Consider the following 19465-nt stretch of genomic DNA (forward strand, 5'->3'; position numbering starts at 1 on the left):
GGTAAAGGAAGAAAATGTGGGTTCTGAAGTCAGCACCTACTTTGCATGAATAACCTCTGTAGAGTCAACATTAGCTTGTGCCTATGACAGACTTATGTTGGTGGCTGAGAGAGAAACAGGTCAGAGATGTTTGACAGAGCTCTGAGAAAACATCAAAAGGATTTTTTATTATAAGTGTCGTTCAGTAATTTTCAATATTATTCCCTTAGTGTTATTCTAAATTTGTTTGTATTTTTCCATTATAAAATATATCATGGAATTTTTGGATACTATAAAAGAGGCGATAATCCTCAATCCTAATCATAACCACTGTTAACACTTTGGTATGTTTCTTTACAGTATTTTTTTAATATAGTTAAAAAAATAAAGTAATATGATATTATTTTTCTTCCAGTCCAAAAGTAATGCCTACTCAATGGGAAAGCTTGGAAAATAAAGACCAGCATTAAGGAGAAAAATCCCAAAATCACTCATAATAACCACCCAAAGATAACCACAATTAAAATTTGTTGTATATCCTTCCTGTATTTTTCATGAATCTATACAAGCACTTTTTTCTTTACTAATATGGTATCATACTCTGGTACTATTTTGTACTTGCATTTTTTTGTTTACAATATATTGTGAATATTTTCTCATGTTAATAAATATTCTTGTATATACTTTTTAGTGTGTGGAATATGAACATATTTAAGTATGTTTATTTAGCATACTTACTTAACCATCTCCCTATCATTGGACATTGAAAGTGTTTCTAATTTTTTACCATTATAAATAATATCATAGTGAGTATCTTTGTCCATACATCTTTCCATGCATCTGTGATTGTTTCTTTAGGAATAAATTCCTAGAAGTGGAATAGCTGGGTCAAAGGGTATGTACATTTTAACACTTTTGATACATAAAAATGTCAAATTTTAAGCTAATCACTTGTTATATTCTGTCTTGTATTGCTATCTAATTGTTTTATGTGTCTGTCTTGTCTCCCTAATTAGAATATAAGCTTCTTGAGGTCAGGGGAAGTTTCTTATAAATCTTTTGTATCCTTTGACAGTATGGTTTACAATGTTGGACTTAGGAGTTATCAACAAAAATTGTATTGATTTAAAGCTGTGGTTCTCCAGACTTTTGGATATCATTAACTTGTAATTTAAAAAATATGTGTATTTTGGGGCTGCACATAGGCTTGTAAATTTTCTATTTTTCCAAGAAAGAATAATAAAATCAAAACCAACTACCCATTTCCTATCACCTTCATTTCATAAAATAAAGCATATTTAATAAAAACTTCCTAATCCCTGAAAAAAAGACAGGCCTTTAAATGGAACACTACCTTTAAAAAAAAAAAATCACTGCCTTGTCCATTTTTTTTTGCTTTTGTTTTTGTTTTGGGCTGGTCAGTCTTTACCTTAGCCTACTAGCAGCGGTCTGTAGACCAACATTTGGGCATTGCTGATTTAAAAGACTTAGACAGTTAAAAGATAACCCTTTTACAAAAATGAATATTTCTTCCCCTTGCCCAGGAGTCTGCCTTCTCCACGTTATAAGTACGTATGCACCAGTAATGCCATTTCATTACACACTATTTGTGTATCTCTATGTACAAGTACTACGGTAAACAAACCAGACTTTGCTGATTAACATCTAAATTTATTTTCAATTGCCAAACCCGAAAACTGTACACTTTCTAAGGAATTTGAGACAGGATAAGTGTGGTATAGTATAATGGAAAGAAGGCAGGTTTTACAGTCAGACACGCTGAGCTTGGATGCTGGGTCAGGCATTAAGTCACTTAATTTTCCTTTGGCTTCCTGACTTGTAAAATTAAGATGATAATGTCTTCCTCAAAGTGTTTTTATGGCTACCGTTATGGCAATTACTTCACTGTAATATAATTACTTGTTTAGACATCTGCCTTTCTCACAAGACCAAGAGCTGTTGAGGGTAGGAGTCATCTCCTTGCACTACCCTAGGGCCTAGCCTAGGGTTCAAGGCATAGCAAATGCTTAATGAAATGACTGTTGAATCCATACAGGATTGTTGTGAGAATCAAATAAGATATGTGTGGAAGCTCTTTGTAAACTTTAAACTCTATATAAATTTAATTGTATTGCCAGTAAAAGCTTTCTTTGGGAACTATCAAACTTTGGGAAGAGAAAAAATTATCCCATTTACCAGTTTAGTAATGCTTTGTATTTTTCTACGATATTATAAGAAAACAAGTTTTAATTGGGATTAATATGGAGCTAATTTGCTTCCTGGGAAGGCAGATGAATTTTCTTTTTTCTCTCCCACAGTGGAAGTGCCAAGATATTAAATGTTTGCTTTATTTGGTTGTCACCATAACATTTTAATTATAGCATTTTAATCAGCTTATTTCATATTCAAAGAATGGTGCCCATTGCTTTATCCTCTTAACCATTTAACTGATAAAAGATTACCAAACCTGGGAGAAAACAGAAGCCTGCATTATGCCAAATTAATTTTAGCCAGAGCTCCTTTTTTGACATTCACTGATTTTTTAAAAATGTCATAATTTCTAATCTGTTTGTAAAGCTTCTGGTGAATTTTTGCCACAAGATGGCATTGGTGATTATTGAATGCATGTTCTGTTGAACCAGAATTCTGAAAAATGGTGTACATGTTGTTTGTATTCTTTGGGGATGAGTTGAATACCTTCATCACTGCTTATATATTAATTTAATTTTGTTTTGACTTCCAAAACAGGGTTAAATGCTACTTTACATCACTTCTTTCTGTATTCAAGTATTGTTTTGTTTCCTGTTTTTCTGTCTTTATAACTACAGTAACTATGTATTATTTGCCATGTGTTGTATGTGTCTGACTTATTGCTGATAATTGTGGTAACAGGTAAGAAGAAAATACGATGGGACCCAGTTAGGAGGCGCTTCATTCAGTCCTGTCCCATCATAAGGATCCCTAACAGGTTTTTGAGAGGTGGGTGATAACTAGCAAGAGATCTGTGCTTCATATGGATGGGTTAAAGGGAACTTTGAATTTTCTAAACTCAAATCTCTCTGGTTTTTAAAAATTGTCTAAACAGTTAAAATTGGAGTAAGAAAAGTCTAGAACTTAGTTTTAAACCTGTGTTTCATATTGACCACTGTTGGAATTGTAATTATAAGTTTTAGGGAGTTAGAATCACTTAATGTATATCAGATGGTAGATGGTAGAAATAAATCATCTAACTGATATCAGTATTATTCTACTACAACCATCTGAGAAAGAACTTGGAGTGAATAATCTATAAAATATGGGTGTGGGAAAGAATTTTCTAAATATCATTCTGAGGAAGAAATAAAGCTTAATTTATTTGATTGTATAAAATTAAAAACCTCTTATGTCAAAAACTATAAATAATGGCAGTCACTCTTTTGCTGTCCTGCCCACCGTTCCCATGCAGTGTATTCAATAAATTTAAGAAAAAGAAAACATAAATAACAAGATAAAGCGGGTAATATTTGTAACAAATGGTTACTATCATGAATATATAAGGAGCTCTTATAAACCAGTAGTTTAAAAAGCAAATACCCACTAGAAAAATAGTTAAAAGGACATGAATAATCAATTCAATTCAAAGGTCAATAAATATGAACAAATATTTATTTTTACTATTATGTAAATATAATTAAAATTATAAGATATCATTTTCACCTATGAGGTTGCTAAAGACTAAAAATAAGAATACCCAGTGTTGGCAAGGGTATGGGGACATGAAGCTCATACACTGAGGGAAGTGAAAATTTCACACAGCCTATCTGGATTCAATTTGGCAATATAATGTAAAAAAAAACCTAAAAATGGTGACATCCTTTGACCTAGTAATTCTTTCTTTTAGAAATGTTGCATTCCTTCTATTTCTTATTTTTTCCACCAAAAGATACTCTATACTGAAAAAAAAATCTCAAAAGACGGTTGAAAACTGGTTCACACTATTTTTCGAGATACAACAAATTGTCAGACAAGCATGGCTAATGTGATTTAGACTTCAATAAATTACTTATAAGCCACTATATCTAATTTTGAGTGAAGATTATTAAAAAAAAAAGTCTTGCAGCTGCTATAGGTGTTCTATATCTAGTACCTAATCTATTTTTAGCAGACATGTTCCACAGCATGGAAAGAATAAAATCTAGACTAAATGGGTCAAGATAAGATACTTAGGGTGGTATGCTATCTTTTAGAATAAATAATAATTTTATTGGTACAAATTAAGAAGATATAATTTTAGTGTTATGTGACATGAACCATTGTGCATACATGGCCAAGCAGGCACATCAAATTCTGTAACATTTTTTTCTATTTATAAACTAGAATGCTAATTTATTGTTTTACAATGAGAAAGCTAACTTGGGCTGACTAAATTTAAGTACAATTAAGAAATTGTTTAATTAGCACATAGAATTTAATATAATACCAATTTTGTCCAATTATAAATATAAAAAAGCAAAGGAAGCAATGAAAAACATCATGTCTGGATGGTGAAATTTTATTTTCTTTTGAATATTCTGTTTTTCAATTTTTTAATCATGGAAAAAAGAGATTAGCACAGGTAAGTTGCACACCTTTGATTATTCTGTAAGCCCTAACTTGCCTCCAACCGTGGCTGAGAAAGATGTCTCTGTCAGTGCTGAGGGAGGCGGGAGGAAACCCAGCATCACCATCATCAGTCACCAGTGACTGCCTCTAAGTCAGTGGTCTTGTCTTAGTTCTCTCCTTCTTTGACCTGTTTGTAGTGTTTGATGCTGTTGACCACCTGCACCCTCTTAAATTTTCCTCTTCTTTTGGGTTACTTTACTGTACAATCCTAGATGTTTTCTTCTTCTCTTTGTTCATTCTGTTTCCCCTCACTAGCTTCTTTCTTCGTACCCACTAGAGGTGGGTATTGCTCCAACGTTCTGTCCTCTCCATTATCTCCTTTGGTTCTCTCATCAGCTTTCACAGACTTAATTCTCTTCGTTCGTTCGTTCATTCTTTCATTCTTTTAGTATTTCTTGATTGCTTCCTGTGTAACAGGCAGTGTACTAGCTCAATATCTAGATAATAGAGAATCAGATAAAGAAACAGTTACAGCAAATAATTTGAGTATAATTCTTTGTGATAAGTGCTGATGAGGTAGGATGGTATGGGATTACACAGAAGAGGTACCTGACTCAGCTTGTGGGGAGCAAGGAGAAGAGTGGCCATCAGGATAACTTCAGAAGAGATGTACTTGAAGGCTGAGTAGGTGTTAATGAGCAATGGAGGGTTAGAACATCTCAAATCATGAGGACCGCACAGCTTAAGTAAAGGCAGTTAGGCAGAACAGAGCATAGACTCTCAGAGAACTGTAGGGAGTTTAGCATAGTGGGAAAGAGTATGGAGAGAAGAAGCTGGAGAAGGCCCAGATCAAGTGGGGGTACCACCCAAGGGGAGTTTTCAAAATCACTTTGTTTTTTTAACCAGTGAAGAGATTTAACTGAAAGACCAGTTATGAGGTTATTATAGTTATCAAGGTGAGAAGTGATCGAGCCTGCTGTGAAGGTGGTTGTAATAAAAGCAGAGAGTAGGGAATTGATTTGAAATATAAGGAAGAAGAATTTGATGGGACTTGATTGATTTGACGAATACTGAAGAGGAGGAGCTTTCTGTGTGGACCATTGTACTCTTTATATGTGTTATATAGGTCGATAGTGGGGCAGATTTGAGAGAAAAGATGATACATTCAGTTTATAAGCTCCCCAAACCAATAATAATGTAACCTTGAACCCTCAGCATAAGAGTTATTTCCAGGGAAAGCTCCTTGGAAGGCCTATCTCTGTTTTGATGCCACCCTCTGTGTACCTGCCTGTATCATAGCACTTATCACACTGAATTATAGTCATTGCTTTCCTTGTCTGTGCCTGCCGTTAGACTGTAAGCTCTGTAAGGGCAGGAGTAGTGGGACAGTGCCTTTCATTTCTTTATCTCCAGTCTGTAGCACAGTGCATGTGGTAGGTATATCATGTGTATTTCAGTCCAACTGAATTATTAAAAAGGCCACTGTCAGGGAATAAGATGGGACTAAAATTTTCATACGTTCTCAACTTCCCTCTGGTGGTGTGACTGTAAACTAATGAGTTGTTGAGAACACAAACATGCTGTTGTTTATTGTTTTCTTAGATTAAAAAAAAAATCTGTGCTTTTGAAATTGCCACTTTCAAGCCTCTCATTTTGGGAATCCTATACATTACCTCTGTTGATTCTGGTTTAAACAGTTTCAAAGGGCTCCTTTTCTGTCACTGGATTCCTTTACTAGATCCTGCATTTTTTCATAAAGATATCTCTACCAATTAAAAGTGTGGTGTGAAACAATACTGGTGTGATAAAAACAATAGGTTTCCACTACAAAATGATGGCCTAAATGTATCCATTTACATTTCCATGCTTCTTAATATCATTGCAAAAGACAAAACAGACATAAGAGAAAGAACAAATCCTAATTGTAGAAAAGGAAGGCTTTGAAGCCAGATTATCTATGTCTGAATCCAGGCTCTACCATTTACCAACTGTGTGACTTTGGGCAAGTTCCTTACTCTTTTTTTGTTTTTTTTTTTTGGTCTTCAATTTCCTCCTCTGTAAAATGAAGACGATGATAGGAGTACCTACCTCCTAGGATTATTGTGAGATCAAGAGAGAGATTATGTGCAGAGCACTTTGAGTTTTTACATTTAGCCAATGTTAAATTAATCTTAGCTGCTTTCATTATTATTCTATAATACCAGAAAGTCTAAGGAATTTCAGGGTAATAGAAAGCAGTTGGAATTATATTGATTGAGAAACCAGAACAGAATAAAATGGAATCCAAAATAGGGGCTCATGCTGCACGCTGCAAGTCCGAGAATTCTTAGTAAGACATCTTTCCTGAAACTCCAAGCCCAGCGTCAGCAAGTATGGGAGTAGGGAGCAGGTATAGGAAAAATGTCACATCAAAGCAAATAATTAAGGGACTTCCTCCAAAACAGTTATTTCCCTTACTTCTCTCTCTTCATATTAAGAGCTCTGGCAACAGCATTAGTTCTAGGATAAAGCTATGAGGACAGCTCCTCAAGTGGAGTTAGGGGATTTGCTTTGGGGAAGGTTGAGCAGGGTATGTTTGTATGGACTGGGATTGGAGAGAGAGTGGGGGCACAAAGCGGAGCTTTGGATGAGGGAGGTGGAACAGGGACAGGAAAAGAAAGGGAGCTCCATCAAGGTGTGATGTTACATTAAAGGACCATACCATCAAAATATGGCCTTTCTCATTCTGGCAATACCAAGGCAAAGCTACTTACCTTTTCTCTACTTCTAAAGGGCAACCTGTCTGTCAGTGTACCACTTACCTGCAGAAGCCCACTGTGAGAGAGCCCTCCCATTTGGAGGTTTGGAGGCAAAGTACTACAACTATCGAGGAAACCCATGTCTCTCACAATCACTAACCAATGTAGTCCTTCATTTATTAATATAAATAGGTGATCAAGGCCCATCAGACGTTTGAGGGAGATTAGACTTGAAAGAGAATGACTAAGATGAACAGATGAAACACCTGACCGTAGTGGAAACAGAGATAATGAGGAGGCAGAATGGAACTTTGGGAAGATCTGATCATAGATTTCCTCAGAGTCAAGAGTGAATTGGGTCCATAAATAAAAACTAGCTGTTGCAGAGAAAAATGAATGATTAAAGAATTAGTTCTGTGTTGAAGTCTTGATTGCTGACATAAAAATGCAGTTGGAGTGTTAAAAGACAAGCTTAAGACCAATTTTTATGAAAATAAAAAAGCAATATAGAGACCATAATACAAGAAGACCAAAAGAGAAAATACATGAGAGAAATTCATACTTTGAGGATAAAAATACATGAGAGAAATTCATACTTTGAGGATATCCATTTCATAGAGTTACAGAAGGAAAGATCAGACAGTGGAAGAGAGAAAATGAAGAAATACAGAATATTTCCCTATACTTAAGAAAGACTCTGACTTTTCAAGTGTAAAGGGCCCACCAAGGAACAGGCAGGAAGAACACAAAAACAAGAGCGTGTATCTGTACATTGCTGAACTCCTTATGATTCCAGAGACAGGAAATAGTGTACATTTTCTTAGTCTTAGACCAAGACTAAGAATCAGACTGGTGTTGGATTTCTCACCTGCAATATGATTTGCTAAGAAGTACCTTCAGTGTTCTGAGAGAAAATTATTTTGAACAGAACTCTGTACCCAGCCTCACTAATGTTTAAGTGGGGGTAAAAATAAATGAGAAGTCTGAAAATTTACAACACATACCCTTTTTGACAAAATTACTTTGAAGAGGTACTCCCAGTAAAATGAAAACAAATCCAAGAAAGAGGGAGATTGGGATATAGGAAGCAACAGTGTGCAAAGAAACCAGTAAAACTTAAGAACTACGTCCAAATAAAGGGACTGTGAAGCCAAGTTTAATTGTTAAGAAAAGATTTATAAAAATACAGAATAAGATAAATGTGTGTATGTATGTGTGTATATATGTTTTATATATATAACATTCTGTAGCTAAAAATACAGAATAATATAAATACGTGTGTGTGTATATTTGTATGTGTAGATATATAGATATAAGTAACATTCTATAACATTTCAGACGTTTTAAACATCTTAAAACTGCTTAAGGTCATCTAATTTTTTGTTCCAAAATTTACAGGTGTAATATGGGCTTATTAAAATTCAAATAATATGGAAATATATAGGGTGAAAAATGAATATCCTTATCTCAAGTATATATAACAAATTTGAACAGATTAGTAAGAAAAAAACCAGACATCTCAATAGAATGTATTAAAGGCTTGAGCAGACATTTCTCAAAAGAAAAAACTCTAGTTGGCCAATAAACAGGAAAAGGTACCCAATCTCATTAGTAATAAGACAAATGCCTTTTAAAACCACAATGAAATGGGTCTACAAACTGATAAGAATTGCTAAATTAAAAAGACTGACAATACCAATAAGTATTTTGTAAACAGTTTGACCTTACCTAGCAAAGGTAAAGATTTCCATATATTGGGGCTCAGAAATTACATTTCTAGATTTATAACCAACAAATGGGGGTCCCTGTGCACCTGAAAACATGTTTATAGCAGCATTAAGAACCACTAATTTGAAACAACCCAAATGTCTATTCATGCAATGTAGAGTGGATAAATCGTGGTATATATTCGTACAAAGAAGTACTATGTTTTTTTTTTTTTTAAAGTTTTATTTATTTATTTGTCAGAGAGAGAGCGCGTAAGTACAAGCAGGGGGTTGGCAGACAGAGGGAGAAGCAGGCTCCCCGCTGAGCAAGGAGCCTAATGCGGGACTCGATCCCAGGACCCTGGGATCATGACCTGAGCCAAAGGCAGATGCTTAACTGACTGAGCCACCCAGGCGTCCCAAGAAATACTATTTGACAATGGAAATGAACAGACTACTTCACCCCAAACAACGTGAATGAATCTCAGAAACATAATTATGAACGAAGGAGCCCAGAAAGAATACATACTATATCATTCTACTAAAATATACTTCAAAACTAGGCCAAAATAGGGGCACCTGAGTGGCTCAGTCGTTAAGTGTCTGCCTTCGGCTCAGGTCATAATCGCAGTGTCCTGGGATCGAGCCCCGCATCATCGAGCTCCCTGCTCAGTGGGAAGCCTGCTTCTCCCTCTCCCACTCCCCCTGCTTGTGTTCCTTCTCTCATTGTCTCTGTCAAATAAATTAAAAAATAAAAAATAAAAAAAAACCCTGGGCCAAAATAATACTGTTTAGGGATGCATATTAGGTATAATAAAGCTATTAAAAGAAAGCAAGTTTTATGATTGCCATCAAAATAGGAAGTACATTTCCTCTAGAAGTGAAGGAGGTGAATGGAGGGAGTTGTGACCAAAAGGAGCAGGTAAGGGGGCATCTGGGTGCTGACAGTATTCAGTATTTTGACCTGAGTGATGATTACCTTTTTGATAATTTGTTAAGCTATTCATTTATAGTTATATGTGTTCCTATACATGTGTTATATTTCACAATAATGTTAAATTAAAAAAGCAAAAGTCCTGCTTCACATTTTTACTCTTCACCTTATTCCCCTCTCCAGAATTAATCACTGTTAATAGCCAAGTTTTTTTTTTCTGTATGTGGTTTGTTTGTTTATTTGAGAGAGAGAAGAGAGAAAGAGAGAAAGAGCGTGCACGGGAGCATGCTCCGGAGCCTGGGGGGAAGGTGGGGAGGGGCAGAGGGAGAGAGAGAATCTTAACCAGGCTCCACAGCCAAGCACGGAGCCCCACGCGGGGATCGATTTCACCACCGTGAGATCATGACCTAAGCGGAAATCACAAGTCAGTCGCTTAACCGACTGAGTCACCCAGTTACCCCTGTATGTGGTTTATTCTTAATATTGTTAGGAAAACAAAAATTTATGGTTTTTACAAAAGATTTATTAGAGAGAGAGAGGGAAGGCACATGTGCATGCCAGCGGCAGGGGCCAGAGGGAGAGAGAGAATCCTCAGGTGGACTCCATGCTGAGTGAGGAGCTGGGAAGCCAGGCTCAATCCCAGGGCCCTGAGATCATGACCTGAGTTGAAATGAAGAGTCGGCCATTTAACTGACTGAGCCACCCAGGCGCCCCAAGTTTAGGTGTTTTAAAAAAATATTAGAGGTAATAGGATGTAGATCTTCTAAAAGAAAAGGAAAGAAAAATAAGAAAGCTTAATTATTTTAATAAAATCAGCAAAGTGGAAAAATCAAGATTTTCTTGCTATCAAAAAAAGTGTCTAATAAAATTTGATACTCAGTGTGTTCGTTTTGTTAAAATGCATCAAGCTGTACTCTTATATGCAATTTTCTGTATGTTACATTTCAATAAAAATCTTATTTCAAAAAAACCATACCCATTCCTGGTAAGGAAAAAATTTGCAGGCATCCAAGAATAAAGGAAAATTTATTTTATTGATAGGCTATCTATAAGAAACCAATTGCAAATATTATATATAATGGTGAAACATTACCAATATCCTCATTAAAGTAAAAATAAGACAGAAATGCTCAGTATCATCTCCACTCTTTAACCTTGTTCTGGAGGTTTCAGCCAGTACTGTAGAAGACAAAGAAAAAATAAAAGGTACATATATTGGAAAGAAAGAGCTGACAGTTGTCATTAATAACATGTACATGATTATCTAGTATAAAATTCTAGATAGTTAATGATAACTAATACCAGAATTCAGACAGTTGGCCAGATAAAATTTGAACTTGCAAAGATAAATTACTTCTCTATGTATTAACAACAACCAACTAGAAAATAAAATAAAGAGATATCCATTCACCATTATGTGGAAAATTATGAAGTACCTAGAAATAAAAAGCAAGAAGAAAACAACGAAACTATGCTAATGGCTATCGAAAAAGATGAGGATAAATGGCTAGAGATTGTTCCTTCATGACATAATTTCAGACTCAACAGAGAAGCTACAAGAATGGTAAAAAAATTCTATACCATTAGCCCAGATTCCCCAAATGTTAACATTTGATCACATTTGCTTGATCCTGGTCCCGCTCTTCTCTTGCCTCCCGACTTCCCTTTCACCCCCCCCCTTTCTCTCTGTATATAACACATGTATACATATGCACATGCATATTGTTTTTGTTTGAACTATTTGAGGTTAAGCTTCAGACATGATGCCCCATTACTCCTAAATACTTTAGTGTCTGTTCTTGAAAAACAAATATTCTTTCTGACTGCAGAACTAGTACCCAAAATAAGAAATTAACACTATTAACGCCATAAGTAATGGATAAAATTAACACTAGTCTCTAATTTACAGACCTTTCAGATTTTGCCAATTATTCTAACAATGTCCTTTGTAGTAAAAGAAAATCCCAAATCGTGTGTTGCATTCAGTTTTCATATATCTTTAGCTTTGACACTGGTTATTTTTGAACATTATAGACTAGTTATATTGTGGAATGTCCCTTAGTTTGTGTTTGTCTCATGTTTTTTCATGATTACATTCAGCTTATGCATTTTTTGCTCTATCAGCTTATGCAATATGGTTCTATCACATTGCATCTATAAGAGTTTAAAGCATATATTCCCTCTGACCCAGAAGTACTCAGACATTTGCATATGAACATATGTAAAGGAAGCTTTGTTAAAGTATTGTAATGGTGAAAACATTGGCTAATCACCTGATCAGATGTTACCTTATGTTGGACACCCAGCTTCTTTCTTCCTTTGGGCTAGAAACTAAAGCCCATTTCCCTGGTTACCATGAGCTCTGGCTTCTGCCCTGGGGTAAAGAGCAAGTGTTTGTGACAAGGTGAGCACATAGGAGAAGATGGCTCAGACATCATAGGTACACATTCCCTTAGCTGGATGTTGTCTTCTGGATATTGGGAATTCACTTCTGCATACAGGTTCAGTTTTAATTTTTGGCTTTTTTATGTTTGAATTGTTTACATTTTCTAGTGGAAGTTCCTGAATCAGGTAACCTAATTCAATGAGTGATTTTATTAGTAGCAAGCCATTTTTAGGAAAGTGAGATCTGCACATGGAGAATTTGGGGGAGGATTCAGAGAACTATTTAACAATCTAAAATCCAATTTTATTTTGGTCAAGGCTGATGAGACTGTGCTATTTCCCACATAATGAAAATCAGTGCTTAGTCTCCATGGCATTAGCCCTGACAAATTCCCATGATTTATTCAAAGTAAAATTTGACTTTCTGATATGTTAGTTACTCTTGGGCTATAAGTATGTACAAAGAAATCTCTAGTTACTGACTAAAGAGAAAGAAGAGTTACCTCTTTACTCCCAGCTATCAGACTTCTTGACAGCATGTTTAATATTTATCAAACATTGATCAGATGCTCTTTACCCAGCAGTTTAATTTGCACAGATAATGAAATTACTTACAAAAGCCAGCAATTGAGTTAGACCAGCTCTGTTCAATAAAAGTGTAAGCCACAAATTTAAAAATTTCTAGTAGTCACAATAAAGTAAAAGGTGGCATTAATTTTAATACTTTTATTTAACTCAGGGCACCAGAAATATTTCAACATACATTCAGTACAAAAATTAGTAATTTCACATTCATTTTTGGATACTAAGTCTTTGAAATCCAGTGGGTATTTTACATTGAAATCATATCTCAGTTTGGACCATCCTCATTTCAAGTGCTCAGTGTTAATATGTGGCTAGTGGCTACTGCATTGGGCAGTGCAGGACTAGACCAAAAGCTCTAGAGGACAAAAATGGTAGTGGTCCTATCACTGTATCCCCAGCACCTTACGCAGTACCTGGTACATAGCAAGTATCCAGTAATATTTTTGGCTTAATGAGTGAATGAGTGGATAAATATAAAACCATCTTGTCACTAACTCCTCAACCTTTAATCTGTTTGAGTTATATTTGTCACAAAAATAGTTGTCAGTTAACTCATAATGGAATATCTGCTCTACAGCCATTGAGAGAAAATCCTGGAATATACTGTATATGTCTTTTCATATTTGTCCAAAAGCAGTTTTAAAAAATTATCTGTTGACTCCAGGGAGTAAAGCAAATGACATTATAGAGATTCTTAGAGTTCCCATCTATTGACCACAGCAACTCTCTTAATGTTTTTTCTTCAAATTTGTCTCACTAATTTTTAGAAGCATTTCTGTTTTGAGAAGACCATTGCATTTCCAACCCCTGCCCCTGAAATCGTATATCTCTTAAGTATAATGATATCAAAGTCCACTGAGAGCTGTACACTGTTTTGATCATGCCTGTCACTGTTTACTTTGACCTGAAGTTAAAATCAATGAAACTTCTAGTGTCTTTTATATAGCTCCAACTGTTTTAGGTGTTACAGGTAATACAGGATAATTGTCATACATGATTTTTGCCCTTGAGGAGCTTATAATGTATTTGGAGAAGAAAAACAAATGTTAACAAAATGAGTAGAGAAAAATTAAGTTTATAAACTTTTGCTTAGTGTTTTTTGTGTGCCTTAGGCTTGGTGCTAGAAAGGTGAATGCAGGTACATTCCTCTTTCTTCAAATAGCTTACAGATACTTGGAAAGATTCATATATAAACCAATAAACATTTTAATAAAGTATGAAAAATCTGTGCGGTACGGGAATAATATCCCCTTATACAGACGAGGAAGCTGAGATACATTGAGGGTCAGTGACTTGCTCAAGGTAGCAGTTAGAAAAAACCTGGATTCAAATCTAGATATTTGTAGGAGCCTTTGCTTTTTCTTCCACACCACACTTTCTGTGTTTCAAGATTCCTAGAAAGAGAAATTGAGTTCTTCAGTTGAGGTAAATCACAGCTCATGAGTAAATTTTCTAACTAATTATAGTTTGCCTAATATTATATTCATGTATTTACACAGTTACGGTGTAATAATCTTATTGTGTGTGTATATCCTATTATTTGAATTACAGGCTACTGAACTTTAAGGGCCCTACGGTTTTATTGAGGAGAAAACTGTAAGGGCTGGACTCGGAGGCATTTCCACAAGTAGGCATTGAAGGGTAGGAGACCAGGCCAAAGGCTAAGGAAAGGAGTTGGCTTTATAAGCAGAGAGAGAAACTTAGGCAGGAGTGTGAGAGATCAGGCCAAAGTTATGTCGCGAAGGGCTCTAAATTGCGGGTTGAGGACTCTGTATTTGAACAGGAAGGAGCCATCAAAGATTCTCAGGACTGACAGGTCAGAGTTGAGGGATTCAGTGATTGATTCATGGTTTATTTGTTTTTTTAGTTCCTCTAGGTAGATGCAACTTCTTTTCTGTTCTTATTTGAAATTATACTGTAGGAAGTGGGATTTTGATTAAGAAAATATATAAGGCCTATGTTAGGTTGGTAATAAGCATTTATATTTAGGTGTCCAGCATCATCCTAAATATGTTAATTAACATTATACTAGTATCTATTCCTAATAGAAGAAAGTAGATAACTCTTTAGGGTAACAGAGAACTATAGTAGCTTCTTATTCCACCCAGTATGGATTTAAGCATCTTTGGTTCTGTACCTATGTAAGGGTTTCTGTAGACTGGTATAAAAAATTATAAGGATAATAGAAATAATCCAAAATTTTAGGGTTTTTTACTCTAAAATAATCTTGAAGTAATTTTTAGGGAACTGGTTGTTGGAATTTAAACTTCAGAAAGCTTTCAAATATAAATTGTAGAAATAGCTTTTCTTAGTAAAGCTCTTAGTAGGATGAAAGATGCTCTTTGAGATAACTGTAAGGATATTTTTTAACTGCCATAATGTCTGGAGTGGTATTTAATTCTAAATTTTGCTATAATTCTTTGAAAGCCAGTTTTCTTTTTAAGTGTATAATTATATATTGTGGACAAATCATAGGTTTTATGTGTATGTATTTTTATTTATACATGACTCATTCACATTTGTGATTATATTTATGTAGTTCTCTAATATTTTCAGTTTAATTTAGTCGGCCTGTGTTTTTGTTCTCCTCTAAGGGAATAAGAAAATTTGTCCTGTTAGCTTTTGGCTTATTAAACCCCTCCTCCTTCTTTTCTTGAAAATTTCAAGTTGTCAGCCATTTTTTTGAGTTTATAATGCTATTTTACCTCCCTCGGAAAAAATTTTTTTTACAGTTACCAAAATCTGAAAGTAGTCATATGAAATAGAAATGGAGACTAGCTCCTTAAAATCTTAAGTAGTGTGTGTGAATGTAAAAAATAACCTAAGCAAATAAAAAGTAAATCCATGTTATAAATTTTCCCTGATTCCCTTTTAAAGCTAAAATGATTGTGACTGAATTTTGTTTGTGCTTTTAATCTGCTTGGCCATCTGTGGAAAACTGTCTTCTTCTCTCCTAGGCCACAGACCTCCACCAGCACGAAGTGGACATCGTTGTGTGGCAGATAATACCAACCTTTATGTGTTTGGAGGTTATAACCCAGATTATGATGAATCTGGAGGGCCAGATAACGAAGACTATCCTCTCTTCAGGGAGCTTTGGAGGTATCATTTTGCTACAGGAGTATGGCACCAGATGGGCACAGATGGCTACATGCCCCGGGAATTGGCATCTATGTCACGTGAGTGCAGGCAGTTCTGAACTTTTCACTTTATGAAATGTTTGTGAGGACAGGTCAGTGTCACGTGCTTCTTGTCAGTAATTTGTAATAATACTGTAATATGATTAAACCCTGTTAAGGGATAGACTTTTTACTGTGGTAATAATGTAGCACGGTGATTCAGAATCACTTGGGAGTTGGCTAGTCCTGAGTTTGAATCTAGCTATGTACCATTTACTTGCTTGATGATTTTTAGGTTCAAGTTCCTTACCTGTAAAATGGGATTAGTAATATCTCAGCAGGTTCAGTATAAAGTATCATATATATACTAGGCTTAATGTAGTAGAGGATCAAGAGAGGGGGTTTATAATGACAATAATCACTTTTGAACAAAGTACTTCACGCATAGTATCTGTTTACCCCACAGCATCTCTGTGATGCACATACTAGAATTATTGCCATTGTACAAATGGGAAACTGAGACTATTAGAGAGGCCTTAAGAGAATAGCTAAGAGTGCAGGCTCTGGAGCCAGACTGCCTGGGATTAAATCCTAGCTTGGCAAGGTTCTTTTTGGGAAACCAGCAAGTATTTAAACCCCTCTCCACTTCTGTTTCATCTTCTGTAAAAATAGAGAAGATAGTATTAGTTTTTACCTCATAGCGTTGTTGTGAAGATTAATTAATTTGTGAGAGATTGGATAACTTTACTGAGGTCACATGAGAATTGAAACCTAGCTCTTGCTGGCTCCAGAGCCCATGTTGACTCTCAGACTATATCAACTGAAGAATCGATTTTTATTTTTTTTAAAGATTTTATTTTTTATCTGAGAGAAAGAGAGAGAGAACCAGAGGGGGAGAAGGGCAGAGAGAGAAGCAAACTTTCCCCTGAGCAGGGATCCTGATGTGGGTCTTGATCCCAGGGCCCTGAGATCATGATCTGAGCCGAAGGCAGACGCTTAACCGACTGAGCCACCCAGGCGCCCCCCCCGAATCAATTTTTAAAAATGCCATTGAGGAGCACCTCGGTGGCTCAGTCATTAAGCATCTGCCTTCGGCTCAGGTCATGATCCCAGGGTCCTGGGATCGAGCCCCACATCGGGCTCCCTGCCCAGCAGGAAGCCTGCTTCTCCCTCTCCCTCTGCCCCTGCTTGTGTTCCCTGTCTCGCTGTGTCTCTCTCTGTCAAATAAATAAATAAAATCTTTTTAAAAATGCCACTGAAATAATATAGTAGCACAATTTGAGGAGTGTTTGTCATTAGAGAAAGAATATATGTGCGTGTGTGCATGCCTGTGCGTGCATGCGTGTGTGCGTGCGTGCGCGGTAGGAACAGAAGAAATATAGAGAACACCAAAGTTACCAGCAGGATATTGGTGTTTCTTTTTATCTGGTAGAAGATCAAGGTGACAGAAACATCATTTAAAATGTAGAGATCATTCATTCCCCTGGCAAAAACAATGATCCTTTTATCCCTTCATCCAGAGTCCTGCTGGGTCTTTGCTGAGGCAAAGATGATACTTCATTTTCCTCTTCTTTACTACATACTTGAACTGTCTTCAGTGGCAGTGGTATACCATAGTTCCTGTCATTTAGTATTGTTAGACCACAGTATTTCATGAACTCCACAAATATGTACTGAATACGTGTCACATACCTAACAATGAGCTGGCTATATGGTATAGTCCACATAGTGTGAATTAAACCTTTCTGCAGAACTTTGTAGTAGTTGGATGTCAGTGCTTTGAGTTATCTTCTGAGAGCATTAAAGCAGACACTCTTTTAGTTTCTCAGTTATTTTGGGTTTATGTGGGAACATACTGCAGGTAGCCAGTACATAATGGAAATGTGCGTCTCCTTCCCCAGTTGTGCTACATGGAAACAACCTCTTGGTATTTGGAGGTACAGGCATCCCGTTTGGTGAGAGCAACGGCAATGACGTCCACGTGTGTAACGTGAAGTATAAGAGATGGGCTTTACTCAGCTGTCGGGGGAAGAAACCCAGTCGTATATATGGACAGGTACCAATCTGTGGGCAATCATGGTGGATGTATTAGTGCTGATTTTTCTAGTTCTGGGGACAGTGTCAGAATATTTATTACCACTTTTTTAAACAGAGAATGAATTCACTGTTTAATTTTTGATTTTTCAGTTCATATTTCAAAAAAGATTTTACTTATTGAGAGAAGAGAGAGAGCATGAGTCAGGGGGCGGGGCAGAGGCAGAAGGAGGAGCAGGCTCCCCGCTGAGTGGGGAGCCCGAAAAGGGGCTTGATCTCAGGATCCCATGACCTGAGCCAAAGGCAGATGCTTAACCGACTGAGCCACCCGAGTGCCCAGGGTTCTTTTTTTTTTTTTTTTTAAGATTTATTTATTTGAAAGAGAGCACACACATGAGTGGGGGGAGGGCAGAGGGAGAGAGAGACTCCTCCAGCAGACTCCCCACTGAGTGTGGAGCCCCACACAGGGCTTGATCTCAAGACCCTGAGATCATGACCTGAGTCAAAACCAAGAGTCAGGCACTCAACTGACTGAGCCACCCAGGCGTCCTCTGATTTTTCAGTTTTTTTTTTTTTTTTTAAAGATTTTATTTATTTGTTTGACACAGAGAGAGAGCTAGCGAGAGCAGGAACACAAGCAGGGGGAGTGGGAGAGGGAGAAGCAGGCTTCCCGCGGAGCAGGGAGCCCGACGCGGGGCTCGATTCCAGAGCCCTGGGATCATGACCTGAGCCGAAGGCAGACACTTAACGACTGAGCCACCCAGGCACCCCTGATTTTTCAGTTCTGATGTGAAATCATAATTTGCAAATCTGGTTACTTATCTCCTTTCCTTTTTTTCTAATCCAATTTGGGATCATGACCTAGATCTATACAGAAGTTTTTTTTTTTTTTTTAAGATTTTATTTATTTATGAGAGAGAGAGAGGGCAAGCATGAGCAGGGGGAGGGGCAGAGGGAGAAGCAGACTCTCCACTTAGCAGGGAGCCTGATGCAGGGCTTGATCCCAGGACCCCGAGATCATGACCTGAGCTGAAGGCAGACGCTTAACCGACTGAGCCACCCGGGCGCCCCTATACAGAAGTATTTTTAAATGTCAGGACCCACCCCATCTCTACTCCCATTCCCAGTAGAGTTTGGGCTCAACATATGGTCAGGGTGCTGTCATCTCTAAAATGATATGATTCTTTGGAGAGCTTACTGACCTAAGTAGTAGAGTAGATGATCTCTGCACTTGGAAGGGACTTTTATACAGACTAATCTGAGCTAAAACACAGATTATGTGGAGATTAGTTTCTAGTTAGGTTCCAGTGCTTCAAACCTTAGGTTTGAAAAGTTATATCCAAAAAGATAGGGAGCAACCCACCAATGTCAGAGACCCTTTGAGAGTAATGGGCTAAGGTTAAA

At 36.6% G+C, this 19465-nt stretch overlaps 1 protein-coding gene across 3 annotated transcripts in view; it reads left to right on the forward strand.

Annotated features, from left to right (window-relative positions):
* Positions 1 to 19465, forward strand: part of KLHDC10 (kelch domain containing 10) — a 59606-nt gene that overhangs the window by 27560 nt on the left and 12581 nt on the right. For 2 of the 3 annotated variants that reach the window (XM_025865633.2, XM_073899197.1), the window contains exons 2-4: positions 2872 to 2958; positions 15866 to 16087; positions 17929 to 18083. In XM_025865633.2, coding sequence (XP_025721418.1) covers positions 2872 to 2958; positions 15866 to 16087; positions 17929 to 18083 — 464 coding nt within the window. The remainder of the gene's footprint in view (positions 1 to 2871; positions 2959 to 15865; positions 16088 to 17928; positions 18084 to 19465) is intronic. The other variant, XM_073899196.1, reaches the window with a different exon arrangement.

The sequence above is a fragment of the Callorhinus ursinus genome, unplaced genomic scaffold (assembly GCF_003265705.2).
Source record: "Callorhinus ursinus isolate GAN/ISIS: 27379988/994484 unplaced genomic scaffold, GSC_fseal_2.0 scaffold12, whole genome shotgun sequence".
In the NCBI taxonomy this organism is placed as follows: Eukaryota; Metazoa; Chordata; class Mammalia; order Carnivora; family Otariidae; genus Callorhinus; species Callorhinus ursinus.